General features: G+C 41.4%; 1 protein-coding gene across 7 annotated transcripts in view; it reads right to left on the reverse strand.

Annotated features, from left to right (window-relative positions):
- The window catches only part of LOC122975578 (echinoderm microtubule-associated protein-like 6), a 48,473-nt gene that overhangs the window by 4,501 nt on the left and 31,865 nt on the right, over window positions 1–12,107 (reverse strand). The window contains exons 30-42 of one of the 7 annotated variants that reach the window (XM_044344088.1): window positions 10,491–10,511; window positions 10,336–10,350; window positions 6,066–6,239; window positions 5,293–5,501; window positions 4,943–5,100; window positions 3,548–3,662; window positions 3,130–3,318; window positions 2,801–2,973; window positions 2,522–2,684; window positions 2,275–2,378; window positions 1,302–1,455; window positions 1,086–1,186; window positions 565–787 (exon numbers count right to left, since the gene is read on the reverse strand). In XM_044344088.1, coding sequence (XP_044200023.1) covers window positions 757–787; window positions 1,086–1,186; window positions 1,302–1,455; window positions 2,275–2,378; window positions 2,522–2,684; window positions 2,801–2,973; window positions 3,130–3,318; window positions 3,548–3,662; window positions 4,943–5,100; window positions 5,293–5,501; window positions 6,066–6,239; window positions 10,336–10,350; window positions 10,491–10,511 — 1,607 coding nt within the window. In that variant the 3' untranslated portion in view covers window positions 565–756. Of the gene's footprint in view, window positions 1–564; window positions 788–1,085; window positions 1,187–1,301; window positions 1,456–2,274; window positions 2,379–2,521; window positions 2,685–2,800; window positions 2,974–3,129; window positions 3,319–3,547; window positions 3,663–4,942; window positions 5,101–5,292; window positions 5,502–6,065; window positions 6,240–10,335; window positions 10,351–10,490; window positions 10,512–12,107 lie in introns of those variants that run through there. The other 6 variants (XM_044344114.1, XM_044344091.1, XM_044344096.1 and 3 more) reach the window with 6 other exon arrangements.

A 12,107-nucleotide genomic window follows, 5' to 3' on the forward strand; every position in this document is an offset into this window, starting at 1 on the left:
CTCTGGTGATTATAGAGTCATAAATTCTTGGCGAGACTTTGTTGAGAGACGCGACGGACGACACGTTGGTACCCGACCAATCATAGCTCGCCATCTGTCTTCCAGGAAAAACAATGTAAACAAACAATGGCGTCTGAAGCGGTGTGTACGATACTGACTGCATGAAGCTTTCCTCTGTTTCACACTCCTACCATTAGCCATTAGCATCACATTACAGCAAGACAGCAGCAAAGTTTGGACGACGAATTTAAACAATCTCTTGTTTTAGATTCTCAAAGGTGAAAATTCGCTGCTTCCCAGTGTTTTAACATCGTAGTAAATTTAATATTTTGGGGGTTTTGGACTAAAAAGACATTTGATAATGACACTTTGGGATTTTGTAAATTGTTTGCTGATGTTATAGGCCCAATGATTCATTGAGAAAATAATTGTCAGATTAATCGATTATGAGAATAATGGTTAGTTTAAGCCCCATTGAAGAGGTTCCTCATAAAACAAGTCGAAGTTTCTGTAGAGCATGATGTCATCAGCTAAATTTAAAAAATAAGTGTTTCGGGTGGTATTTCACTTTAAATCCTCATTCAGACGTTCTCACAAATGCAAGGAACAGTTTCATCAAATTTTATTTCTACAGAAGACAAAAAATAGAGAGAAGACAAAGTGCCATCTTGTGGACAGAAAATATTTAGAAATACCGAACAACATCAGTCCATCATCAGCATGTTTACAGTTCACCTGTCCTCCTATTGGTCAACATCACAGAACACATTGTGGAAGTTGTCGTACTCTGCGACACAAGATAAATTACGACACACTCGTCTTTTTGTCATGACATTGTGAGGCGTTGTACGCTAGGACACACCGCACATGATAAAACGATCAATTGTTGCCCCTGATGCCTTTTTTCGGTCCTGATGCCCTACGTCTGTGATATTACGTAGTCTGAACCGCGCATTACAAAACATCAAGCTGGAACAAACTAGGAAAACATACAGGCAGCACGCCGACATTTACAAAAAGATTGAGAGTCTACAGCAATGCTAGCACCTCTGAGAGGTTGAGCTAACTGCTAACTTCATTCTCACCTGCAGTCACTGCCGCCGGCACTGATGACGTACTTATCATCACAAGAGAAGCGAACGTTGGTCACGTGAGCAGAGTGACCGAAGTAACGCTTGTGTTTAGCCTGTGGAAAGATCAGAAGGAGGTACAAAGAGCAGGTGAAGGAATCCAAGATTATCTGTTAAAGACAAACACGTCAGAAATCTGTGAGAAGTTATTGTCACATGAAGTTCACTCACAAATTTTTCCGAGCACGGGAAATCAAAGAGCTTGATGAGGCCGAAGTCGTCTCCGGTCACCAGGTTGAGGCCAGCGTGGGAAACACAAGCACAGTTAACATCGGCCTTCTCAGCGTTACGGGGCCAAACACCGAGAACCTCGTCACCCAGGATGCTAGAAAAACAAAGAAAACCACACTGATCAATATCTGATTGATCCCACAGCCTCATGTTTCTATAGTCTTCCAATATGTTCCCTAAACCCCACAGTATGTTCTTTAAAAATCAACAATATGTTCCCTAAACCCCACAGTATGTTCTTTAAAAATCAACATGTTCCCTAAACCCCACAGTATGTTCTTTAAGATCAACAATATGTTCCCTAAACCCCACAGTATGTTCTTTAAGATCAACAATATGTTCCCTAAACCCCACAGTATGTTCTTTATGATCAATAATATGTTCCCTAGACTCAACGGGTACAGGTAGTTCCTTAGGTTCTACATTAAGCGTGAATTTATTTTCCCAAGGATATAAAGTAAGTTCCCTAGACTCTGCTGTATGTTCCCTAGGCACTATAGTACTATCCCTCGGCTCAACAGTTAGTTCCCTTTCTACATTTCCTACATTTCCTTAGATCTACAGGGTGTTCCCTATAGGCCCTTTAGTATGTTCCTTGGACTCTATTTTATCTTCCCTAACCTGTAAATTTAGCTGTCTTGGCTCTGGTTCCCCAGGATCTCGAGTTAGTTCCCTCCCTGAGCTCTCTAGTATGTTCCCTGGGTTATTCAGTCAGTTCCCCAACATACAAACTCGGGGTCTAAACTTACGTAGTTCCCTGAGCTTGACAGTCTGTTCCCAGTGTTCTGTAGTAAAACATTTTACCTGAGATGTTCAGTATACAGTATTCCCTGTGTCCTGTGTCCCCTAAGCTACACATGTCATACACTATGTGGCATTATCTGACCTTTATGAATGTCTCAGCCAGACTCACCTGGTCCAGGTAGCCCAGGTGATCCTCTCAATGACAAGCGGCTCTGTGACGACCTTCCCAGAAGGAACTTCGTGCACCTGCCGAGTGTAGGTGCTGGTGGACACCTGGGATGGAAATGAAAGAGATTTTAAATTTGAGTTATTTCATTGATGCATGAGGCTCCTTCAAATGATTGTTCTGACCCAGTACACGTAGGCCATAACTCAACATGCAGTAAGAGTGACTGAAGGTTTATAGACTTTTTAACCTGGATGTGTTTGCTGTCAGCAGAGAAGTCAATCTGGATGACGAAGCCCGGGATGTCCTTACAGTAACCAATCCGGTTGAGGGAAGGTCCAAGAGAAAGGTCATAGAAATCCACAGCACTTTCAACCGAACCCACTGCCAGGAACCGGTTATCTGGACTGAATCTAAAACACAAACCACAAAGAGAACAAAGAGTTCAGCTCATTACAAATGTAGGTTGGCAGCTACAGAACGATGTCCTAATGTATCTTCTAATATCTGTTAAACCCTGATGTCCTACCGTATGTCCTGGATGGCAACGCTGCGGTCTCTCTTCTTGCCCCAGACAGTGAGGGAGTTGACCAGCAGGACGATGAACTCTCCGTTCTCCATGCCGATGGAAACCATCTCTCCGTTGGGGCTATAGGATGTGCATTTGGCGGGATGACCCAAACTCACTTTGTTCAGTAGTTTCTAACACAGAAAACAACAGAACGTATGAGCAGACAGTTAACAGGCTGCAGGCTTGCAACAGGGCAAGACATACAAACTGTGTGTCTTGATCTAATACCCCTGAAGGTAAATTAATGCTGAATGCAGAGTCTCCACCCTCAGTCTTCAAACAGGTACCTTGTCAGCCAGGTCCCATATCCGGATGGTTCCGTCATCGCTGGCGGAGATGAAGACGTCTTTGAAAGGGTGAGTCGCCAAACCCCAGATCCCTCCTTGAGTGTGTCCATTGATCATTGTATTGGAGGCAGCGTTCTTCTCTCCAACCTCAATGATCTCACCGTCTTTGGTTCCCACCAGGATTTTACCCTGGATCATCAAGGTAGAAACAGACATGGCAAAATGTTTGAAGTTGTTTTTCCAGTGGCAGGAATCCAGATACAGAGATACAGATTGTGCATTGCATGCTGGACATTAGTTCACAAAACTAGGAAGTGCACATGAACTGAAGTGCTTTCCAGTGGTTGTTAGGACTGTACCACTGAAAGTGACATTTGGATTAAAGGAGTTCAATTTAATAATCAGATCTAGCTCGTACCTTCCCTCTGCAGACAGATCGGACATTCTCCACCGGCTGGCCGGTCTCCAGCTGAAACGCTCTGCAACGCTTCATCTCCTGGTCCCAAAGCTTCACAGCACCGCCCTCTTTAGTTCTGCAAACACACCAACAAACATCACAGTTTTAAGTACAAAGATCAGACTTTGTGCACTTCTGCACGATGTAACTTCTCTAATCAACAAATTGTCAATACATTTATTAAATCAGTGAGCAAATACATCTGCTGATGCTCATGGACACATCTTCAGTGATGTTCCTGGAATTATCAGGTGTTTTGGGTCTTTCAACGTCATACGCCCTCCTCAAGGCGACCCAGCTAAGGCTAATCCGACTTCAGTTTGTGTCCAGATGGCTAGCGAGCTACTCTTGAGCCACAGCCATCTCAAGGCTCTCACTGCTGCATCTGTGGTGTCACAGATGGCTCTTCTCCTTTCTCTCTCCATGCCCAATGTACTATGGGCTCTGGGTGAGGATCACGCAAAGCCCCTGCATTCAATTTTAACCAGAAAGCACTTTTCCCTCCAGCCACTATGCCTGCATTCACCAACCAGCTCCTTGTGCTTCCTCTCGAAGGTCTCGTCCACGTGATCTTCCTATGGGACTGTTAGCTACAACAATATCCGGTCTCAAGATGGTGACTGTGATGTGCTGAGGGAGCTTGAGCTGTTTGTCCACCAAAAGCTGCCAGTCCCTTGCAGAGGCCAGGATTCCTGCAGATGTCCTAGCTGAGGGTCCTGGCTATTCATTTTGAGGGGTGGGGGAGTCCCGACATGGATGTGCCTTAGTCATGCTCCTTGCCCAGCAGACCCACACCTCACCCCTATTCTTTCCTTGACAGAGACTGAGCCCATAAGGATCAGGTCTGACAGGGACTGGCAGAGTTACAGGGCTTGCATTCCACAAGGTGGACTACAGGAAGATTAGGAGCTGTGACAACGGAAACCAGTGAGGATCCAGATCAGCTAACTGAAATCCTCACCTAAAAGCTCCACCCCAAAGTGTCCATGAGTTGGGCCTGGCGTCACTATTCCTGCTGAGATTCTTTCTGAACGTGTTGAATAAAACATAAGAGTCAAGAACAAACCATTTGTCCGGTCCATTACCTGGGACCAGTGACCCTACCAGAGACCGAGGCACAAAAACACCTCCACAACAATAAGACCCTGATCCAATGATGGACAATCTTATGTAACTGAACGTTACAATAACCTATGAATACTAGAACAATAAGACCTAGATTGTTAAAGTTATATGACTGGCCATAGGCTGAATAGACCGAACACTTCTGTGAATATGAAGGAATCACTTGTTTGTGAGTTTTTATCACTTTCCAAACGGTAGCTAGAATGAATATGTAGATTTGTGGGTACTCACGGCCGTTCCTTCCCCCCGGTAACGATGAGTCCGTCCCTTAGCGTGGTGTACATGGTGAAGACTGGACCACTGTGTGCCTTCGCCACCACCCGCACCAGGAAGTGCTCCCTCCAGACGTACACATCTCCGTTTATAGCACCAGTGAATGTCAAGTTGTTCTAGATGAGAAAAACAATAACTTGAAACAAATTTATAGAAAGTGCTGTAAATATTTACATATTATATGTTTTAAGGTGAGTCATTTTCCAGTTCAGCTCAAATCTGGTTGTCTTTACAGTTAGTTCCATAAGTTTTGGGAAGTAGAAAGACCACTGATAAAATGTTAACGATAATGACAGTATTTATCTTACAGCACCAAAGGCCACAGACAGCATGGTCTGCATGCGTCCATCCTCCACCGAGCCGATCACTCCTTTCTTGTACATGAGCGAACCTCCGACCAGCGTCCAGAACTTGATGTGTTTGATTCCCACCGACACAAACTGGGTGTCAGAGTCCGGTCTGAACTCTACCACAAAGATCCGCTCAGCGTGGCCGCCTTTACTGGTCACCTTGGTGCCTGGCAGAGAGGTCAGAGGTCACTGTGGATATCTCTCCATGGTAAATACATATTAATACTCAGTTTGCTTATTCTGTACTGTAACGACAACGCAGAAGGCTCTTCGCAGCAAAATAGTTTATGTAGTCTTACAGAAATGTCTTCATGCATTGTGATATATCAACACGAGCAAATTTTATCTTTTCATGTGTATTAGCTAAAAACAGCCAGTGGATGGAGAAGTGCAGATCTTAGGTTTAGCTAGCTAACAACACACCACCTCTGTGAATATGTGTGGAATATAAATGTCAAACTGATTTCAAAAGTTACCAAGAACTTGTTTCTGATTTCTGCTCTAAAATGCTCTCAGGTGGAAATGTGTAAACATTTCTTTCAGGTTTCTGGTGTCCATCAGCTAGAAAAAGTAGAATTAATGAATCCTCATCCTCAGCTCCTTTCACTGTGATCAATCGCAACAGCTTCTTGTCTTTTAGATGTTGGGAAAGTCATTACATGAGTTACATTTTTTAAATAAATAAATCACACCAGTTTGCCTGATTTGAGAGTAGAATAATTTTTTGATACCTTCTTGCCACCTCCACACAGTGATGGCGTGTTCAGGCTCCACACCGACAGACAGCAGCAGCTTTCCTGTAGCGCTGAAGTTGACGTAGCCAACACCTTTAGCATGAGAACAACGGAGGATGGACAGCGTCTGCTTGGTCATGGCGTCCCACACATGGATGGACGGGGCCAGACCTGTGAGAAGAGACCAGAACCATAGGAACCAGGAGTCAGGGCATCAAGCAGCCCAGGACCTAAGGACCCAAGGAACCGTGGAACCAATAACCCAAGGCATTAAGGTAGCCAAAAACCATGAAGGTCCATAGGTCCAAAGAACCACCACAGAATTCAGGTACTGTGGAACCAAGGACCTAAGGCATTCAGTTAGCCAAGGATTCAAGGAACCACTGGACCAAGGGCAACCAAGGACCTTAACATCTTAGCAACTGTGGAACCAATGACCTTGGTAATTAAGGTCACTCAAAGCTACGGTTTTGAGCAGCAATGACCTCAGTAACAAGTAGCAAAGAGACTGAGGAACCCTTGGACCAAGGAACCTAAGAACCACAGTATCAAGGGGCTCAAGGAACTGAGGATTACGCAAACTGTTTAACCATTACCCAAGGCACTTAGGGGAACCAAAGGCACTAAGCAGACAAGAGCCTGAGGAACCTGAGGAACATGGGAATCAAGCACCTATGGTATAAAAGGTAGTCAAGAAACCAAAAACAGATGAACAGTAGAACAATGGGATCAAAGAGTTCATGAACCAAGGAATCAAGGAACCAAAGAAGGAACAAAAGGGCGGAGGAGGAAAAGGACTGTTGAACTAAAGGAACAAATGGAACCAATGAGGGGGAAAGGGCTTTCATTTGATAGTTGAGGGAAGACATAGGCAAGTAGGTGACCAATCCATAGATCTTAATCTACTTAAGGATCATTCAGTACTTCCATATTCTTCAGCGGTAGGAGGAGACTGGTACTGACATGCTGATTCAACAGAGCAGAACTGGTAAGTGTCTGCATTTTGGATACAGAGTTGGGAAAATGAAAAACCTGTATCCAAACATTTACAGCAAACAGTATTAACACCTTTGGCCATAATCACACAGGACTACGTTCTTCTGAGTCTAAAGTCAGCTCAAGACAAGTCAAGACCCAAAACAAACTACAGGCAGCAGAGTTCAGAGGAGTCACAAAACTGCTGAAAACAACTGAATAAAAGCAACAGGAACAAAACAGACAATACTGTATCATCATATCACTGTACGATTTCAGTTTGACTAAGTTTTTGGGGCTTAAAGATGCAAGAAATCTGCAAGACAGTCTGTTGTTAGTAGAAGCTTTCTGGAATTTATTTGTTTTTGAAGCACTGAATGGGTCAGCACCAGCTTTCATCTCCAGCCTCCTTCATCCCTTCTCTACATCTCCTCATCATCAACATTCCTAATCAAAGTCCAAAAGGGGATCAATGTGCTCCCAGACTGTGAAGGTTTACATTCAGAGTCAGGTCTTCTCCATCCATCAACACTTTTAATTAAGATACATCTTTTTACAACTGCTTTTGATTCCCCTAAATTATTAAAAAGACTGCATTGTTTTTCTTTGCCTGTTACCTTTTTACCTATTTATTTTCTGTATAACTATTAACATGTCTGTTGTTTTAAATCAACTGACTTGATGAAAAGGTCACCATGATGGAGATGATGAATATCCACAGTAACATTCATGACAGTCTGTTCAGCAGTTGTCAAGATGTGCTGTTCTTGGACGGACAGATGGACAGTCCCATGTGATCATGGCTGTAAAGGGTTAATATAACAGAATCACTGCGTCCTGTCGGGCAGATAAAGAACAGTCATGCCTGACATTCATGCAATGATATCATCTGCATCAAAACAACAGATCAAAGTCCAGCTTCTATAAGAACCTGTGAGCAACAGTCTCACCGCATACAGACACATACAGTAACCAGCTGGCTCGGCTACTTTAACATGCTGATAAGAGGCTTCAGTTTCTCTACCGCCATGCTCACACTAATGTGGACAAAAATGAAAACACTGTTATGAAAGTTTTCCATCCACGCAAACATTTTCAGATTGTTTTCTTTGTCCTATGCACAGACTTTAACATGCAAACAGAAAAACTCTGGTAACACTTTATTTAACAGGTTGTGTAATTTTAACAAGAAATTCCTGGAAATTTTCTATGTAATTTGCAGGTATTTTATGGGTAATTTTACAGACACGGTGTTGCAATTTGGTACAAATTATAAGAATAAAATTGAAAAAAGTGTTAGGTTAGTTTAGTTGGTAAGTAGCCACTCATTGTATTTGGGTTTCTAGTTGCTAATTTACAAAAAATGTTAATAAACTCTTTATAGACTCTCTACAGAAAATACTGCGTGTGTCAGTATTGGCATATTAGACGTTTAAAAACTCAAAAACATGAAAAACGACTTTTAAGCGACTGTTGAAAAAATATTGAAAAAACTACATATGAAACTACAACTTTTCTGTTTTACTGTAGTAAAAACACCTGAAATGCTTTATTAGTCTGCAATTTTATTATATTATAATTTTACTTTTCCTAAAGTGACCAAGAATAAACAAAAATGGAAATATTTAAATTTTTCTTTGTGTTAACGATACACATTTTTGTACTTAGAGGGTGTTCCACATTAAATTTGATCGATATTTATTAAAAAAAATGTAAAAATCACCATTAAAAAATGTGTAAAACCTAAAGAATACACCATCTGAATCTTAATTAAGGATGAATCACCAATTTATTAATGACTCATAAGGTATTTATTATATTTATTTATGGTTCAGATAAACTATATGGGGAAACTGTGAAGGGTCAGAATAACATCAGTACGTAACTATTTGTTATAAGTTGTACCACTCTCTCTGTAAAATGTCCTAAAAATTATCCGCCAAATATCTGCAAATTATTTAGAAAATTTCCAGGAAATTTGTGTAAAATTAAAGGACCTGTAAAATAAAACGTCTGTATAATAAACCTTCTCCTTCAGTCTAAACTACAATCCTGAGAAAATAGACAACTGAATGAACTCTATTCACTGATGAAGAAAGTGAGATGTGGTTTAAAGCTCCGGTAAAAGCCTTTGAGTGGAAACTGAGTCGTTCGCTGCTTCCTGTTAAACCTTCAGGAACACTGTTGTGCTTTGTGGTGATTTGTTAACTGACGCCTGTTAACCTGAAGAACATCTTCAGTAAACGAGTTTAACGAATATCATAAACATTTATTTATTAATACAGATCTGATAATCAAACTGATGCTGATGCTGATCAATCATTCAGGAAACGCTGTGTCATTTTTTCTGTGGTTGCCATGGTGACACAGCATCATCAACTCTCTCTGCCTCAACAGCGCGGCTGCTGTTGTTTTTACATTTTCTATCGTTCATCAAGTCCTAAAACTTTTGTTTTCTTCAAAAGATAAAAACAGTCAGTGCATGAAATGATTTCAGTTGTTTTAAGACTTTTCTAAAAAATTAAAGTCGGTATCTTAAAACAACAAAGCATGAGGCAGATTCCTTCACTGAAATCAATAAAAATTACATTAAATTATTTAAACACAGCGATTTATGTTGGATGGAGTTATGTTTTTTATTGAAATGTTTGATTTTGCAGCTTTTCTCAAAAACTACAATACTGTTTGTGATGTTTTATGTCTCTTATTGTGGTAAAATTGCAATCAGAGTAAAATAATGTGATTTATTTTAAACTGCTGCCAGTGAAGAGTCGTACGTAACGACTTCCTGCAGATCACAGAAACAACACAGCTGAACATGAGAACCATGAGGACTCAACCTTCTATAAAACAGAAAATACTGTACTTGAGATCATGTTTGTCCATCTTCCACCTGAAGTTGCCGCCACACCAAACGCCACGATCGGTCCGAACCACAAGCAGCTGCTGATTCAGACGTTTCATGCAGCTCTCACGAATATTTCAGAGATTAATTGAATTTGCGTTAATTATCTCGATGGCAAAATCACAGTTTTCTGGAGGGATTCATTGAACTGGCAGTTTTGTTTACTGAAGAAGAAGATCACAGAGAGTCCGTCAGGTTTTTAAAGTTGATCTTTCCTTGGTGACATCATTCAGTTTTATCTGATGGAAAACGTTGGTTTAGCAGGGAAACAGGTGTTTTCATATGAATCCTCATTAGTGTTGACATGGTCTCTGAAGGGGGGGGGGGGGGCGAGCTACAACCAGGACTAGACCAGACCTGAGCAGGATCCTGACTGCCGATACTCACCAGACACTTCGGCCTCTACACACCGGCAGCGAACAACACGAGAGGTTAAACACGTCCACACCAGTTACAACATGATGGCGTGTGTGTGTGTGTGTGTGTGTGTGTGTGTGAATGGATGAGTGATGAGTGAGTGACAGCAGAAAGGTGAGTCTTACCTGGCAGGTCAGTGATGTCACCTGGAGATGAAGGTGAGGCGGTGACGATGAGGAAGCAGGAAAAAGAAAAGAGGTGCGATGGGCAAAAAGCAGCCAGTTCATGCAGAAAACAACACGCTGATCAATACGACGGCTCTGTGATCCGATTAGTAAAGCTGAACGAGGTTCAACATCACACAGAGGAAGACCATTATTTCCTGTAGAGAGCTGCGGGATGTAGTTTCCACTGAGGACTCAACAGTTTATTAAGAATAAAAGGAACTAAAGTGCAGTTTATGTTTCAACATCAACATTTATTCCCAGCAGATAAAACAGCTGTTTGAAATTATACTGCATGTTTATGTTTATTATTATGTTTATTATAATTATCCAAATTAATAGAAGTATTTCTTCAAAATCATCTGGTGTTGAAAGGCAGAAAATAGTGAAAATGTCCCTCACAGTCTCCAAGGAGACGTGTTGTTCAGATGTTTAGAAAACCAGCAAATATTCAGACTTGACAGGAAGTAAGAAGCAAATTAACTGAGATGAATAATCAATTATCAAAGTAGTTGGTGATTAATTTTCTTTTGATCAGCTAACTGAGACCCAAACACGGACCAGCTGTGCAAAATCTCTCGAGTTGTTCTACTGTGTGCGAGCTGAAGCTAGCGGACGCCGCGGTACGGTGGCCTATAAGGGCAAACATCACAAAACGATCAACGTTATTAGTTCAGCTCAGAGGACGTTCTGGTGGAAATAAGGTTGTTACTGCTGCAGGAAAGACGCCTCGATTGTGTTTTAACAACATTTTGCTTTTGAGTTATTGACGCGTTCGTCACTCTTTAGCGTCCTCCTGAAACACTTCCGTTGTGTTGCGGTATTTGCGGCGCGTTTTCTAAATGTTGCACATGTGTTGATGTTTTCTTAATTTGCTTTTGTTCTATTTGCATCATACGTCTTCACCATAGCAACGGTCGCTGAGGATCATGGGTAGGCTAATGTAGCCGCTTCCGCTATCGTACTAAACTGACAAAATTACTTGATTTCTAAACTAAAATTGCGCAATCTTTTGAATTTGGTTTTCTGGATTTTCGTTGGGAAACAAAAAAGGAACAGATCACGTGATTTTACTCTTCGTTTTTGGTTTAAAATGAAAAAATGAATCGTCTTGATGTCGGCAGACCTGCTGGATATTCAATCCAAAAAGGAAAAACGATAAAACGAATCGGCAAAAACCAAAAGTTATTTGATTCTGACACCAAAAACGTTTTTTTGTTTTGAAACAAATAACAGATTTACCGTTTTTTGCTTTTTGAATTACGAATTATCCGATGATACCTGGACCTTGCGGCACGTTTGCCCTTGCAGGCCACCGTACCGCGGCCTAAAACAACCAGAGAAACAAAGTTCAACGAGGCTGAACTTTGTGTGAAACCATCCTGACACGGTGGTCAAACCGTGTAATTACAACTTCCTGTCTGTCACGTGATGCACGCTGGCCCAAAAAGCATTTTTCCCCCCAAACACAATTATTGGAAAAGCAGCAGCTGTAAAACAGTAAATAAATGACTCGTTTTATGATCAGAATTTGATCCGATAACATTTGGAATGATGATTAAATTATTTTATATCATT

Source organism: Thunnus albacares, chromosome 3, assembly GCF_914725855.1.
Source record: "Thunnus albacares chromosome 3, fThuAlb1.1, whole genome shotgun sequence".
NCBI classification, from domain to species: Eukaryota; Metazoa; Chordata; class Actinopteri; order Scombriformes; family Scombridae; genus Thunnus; species Thunnus albacares.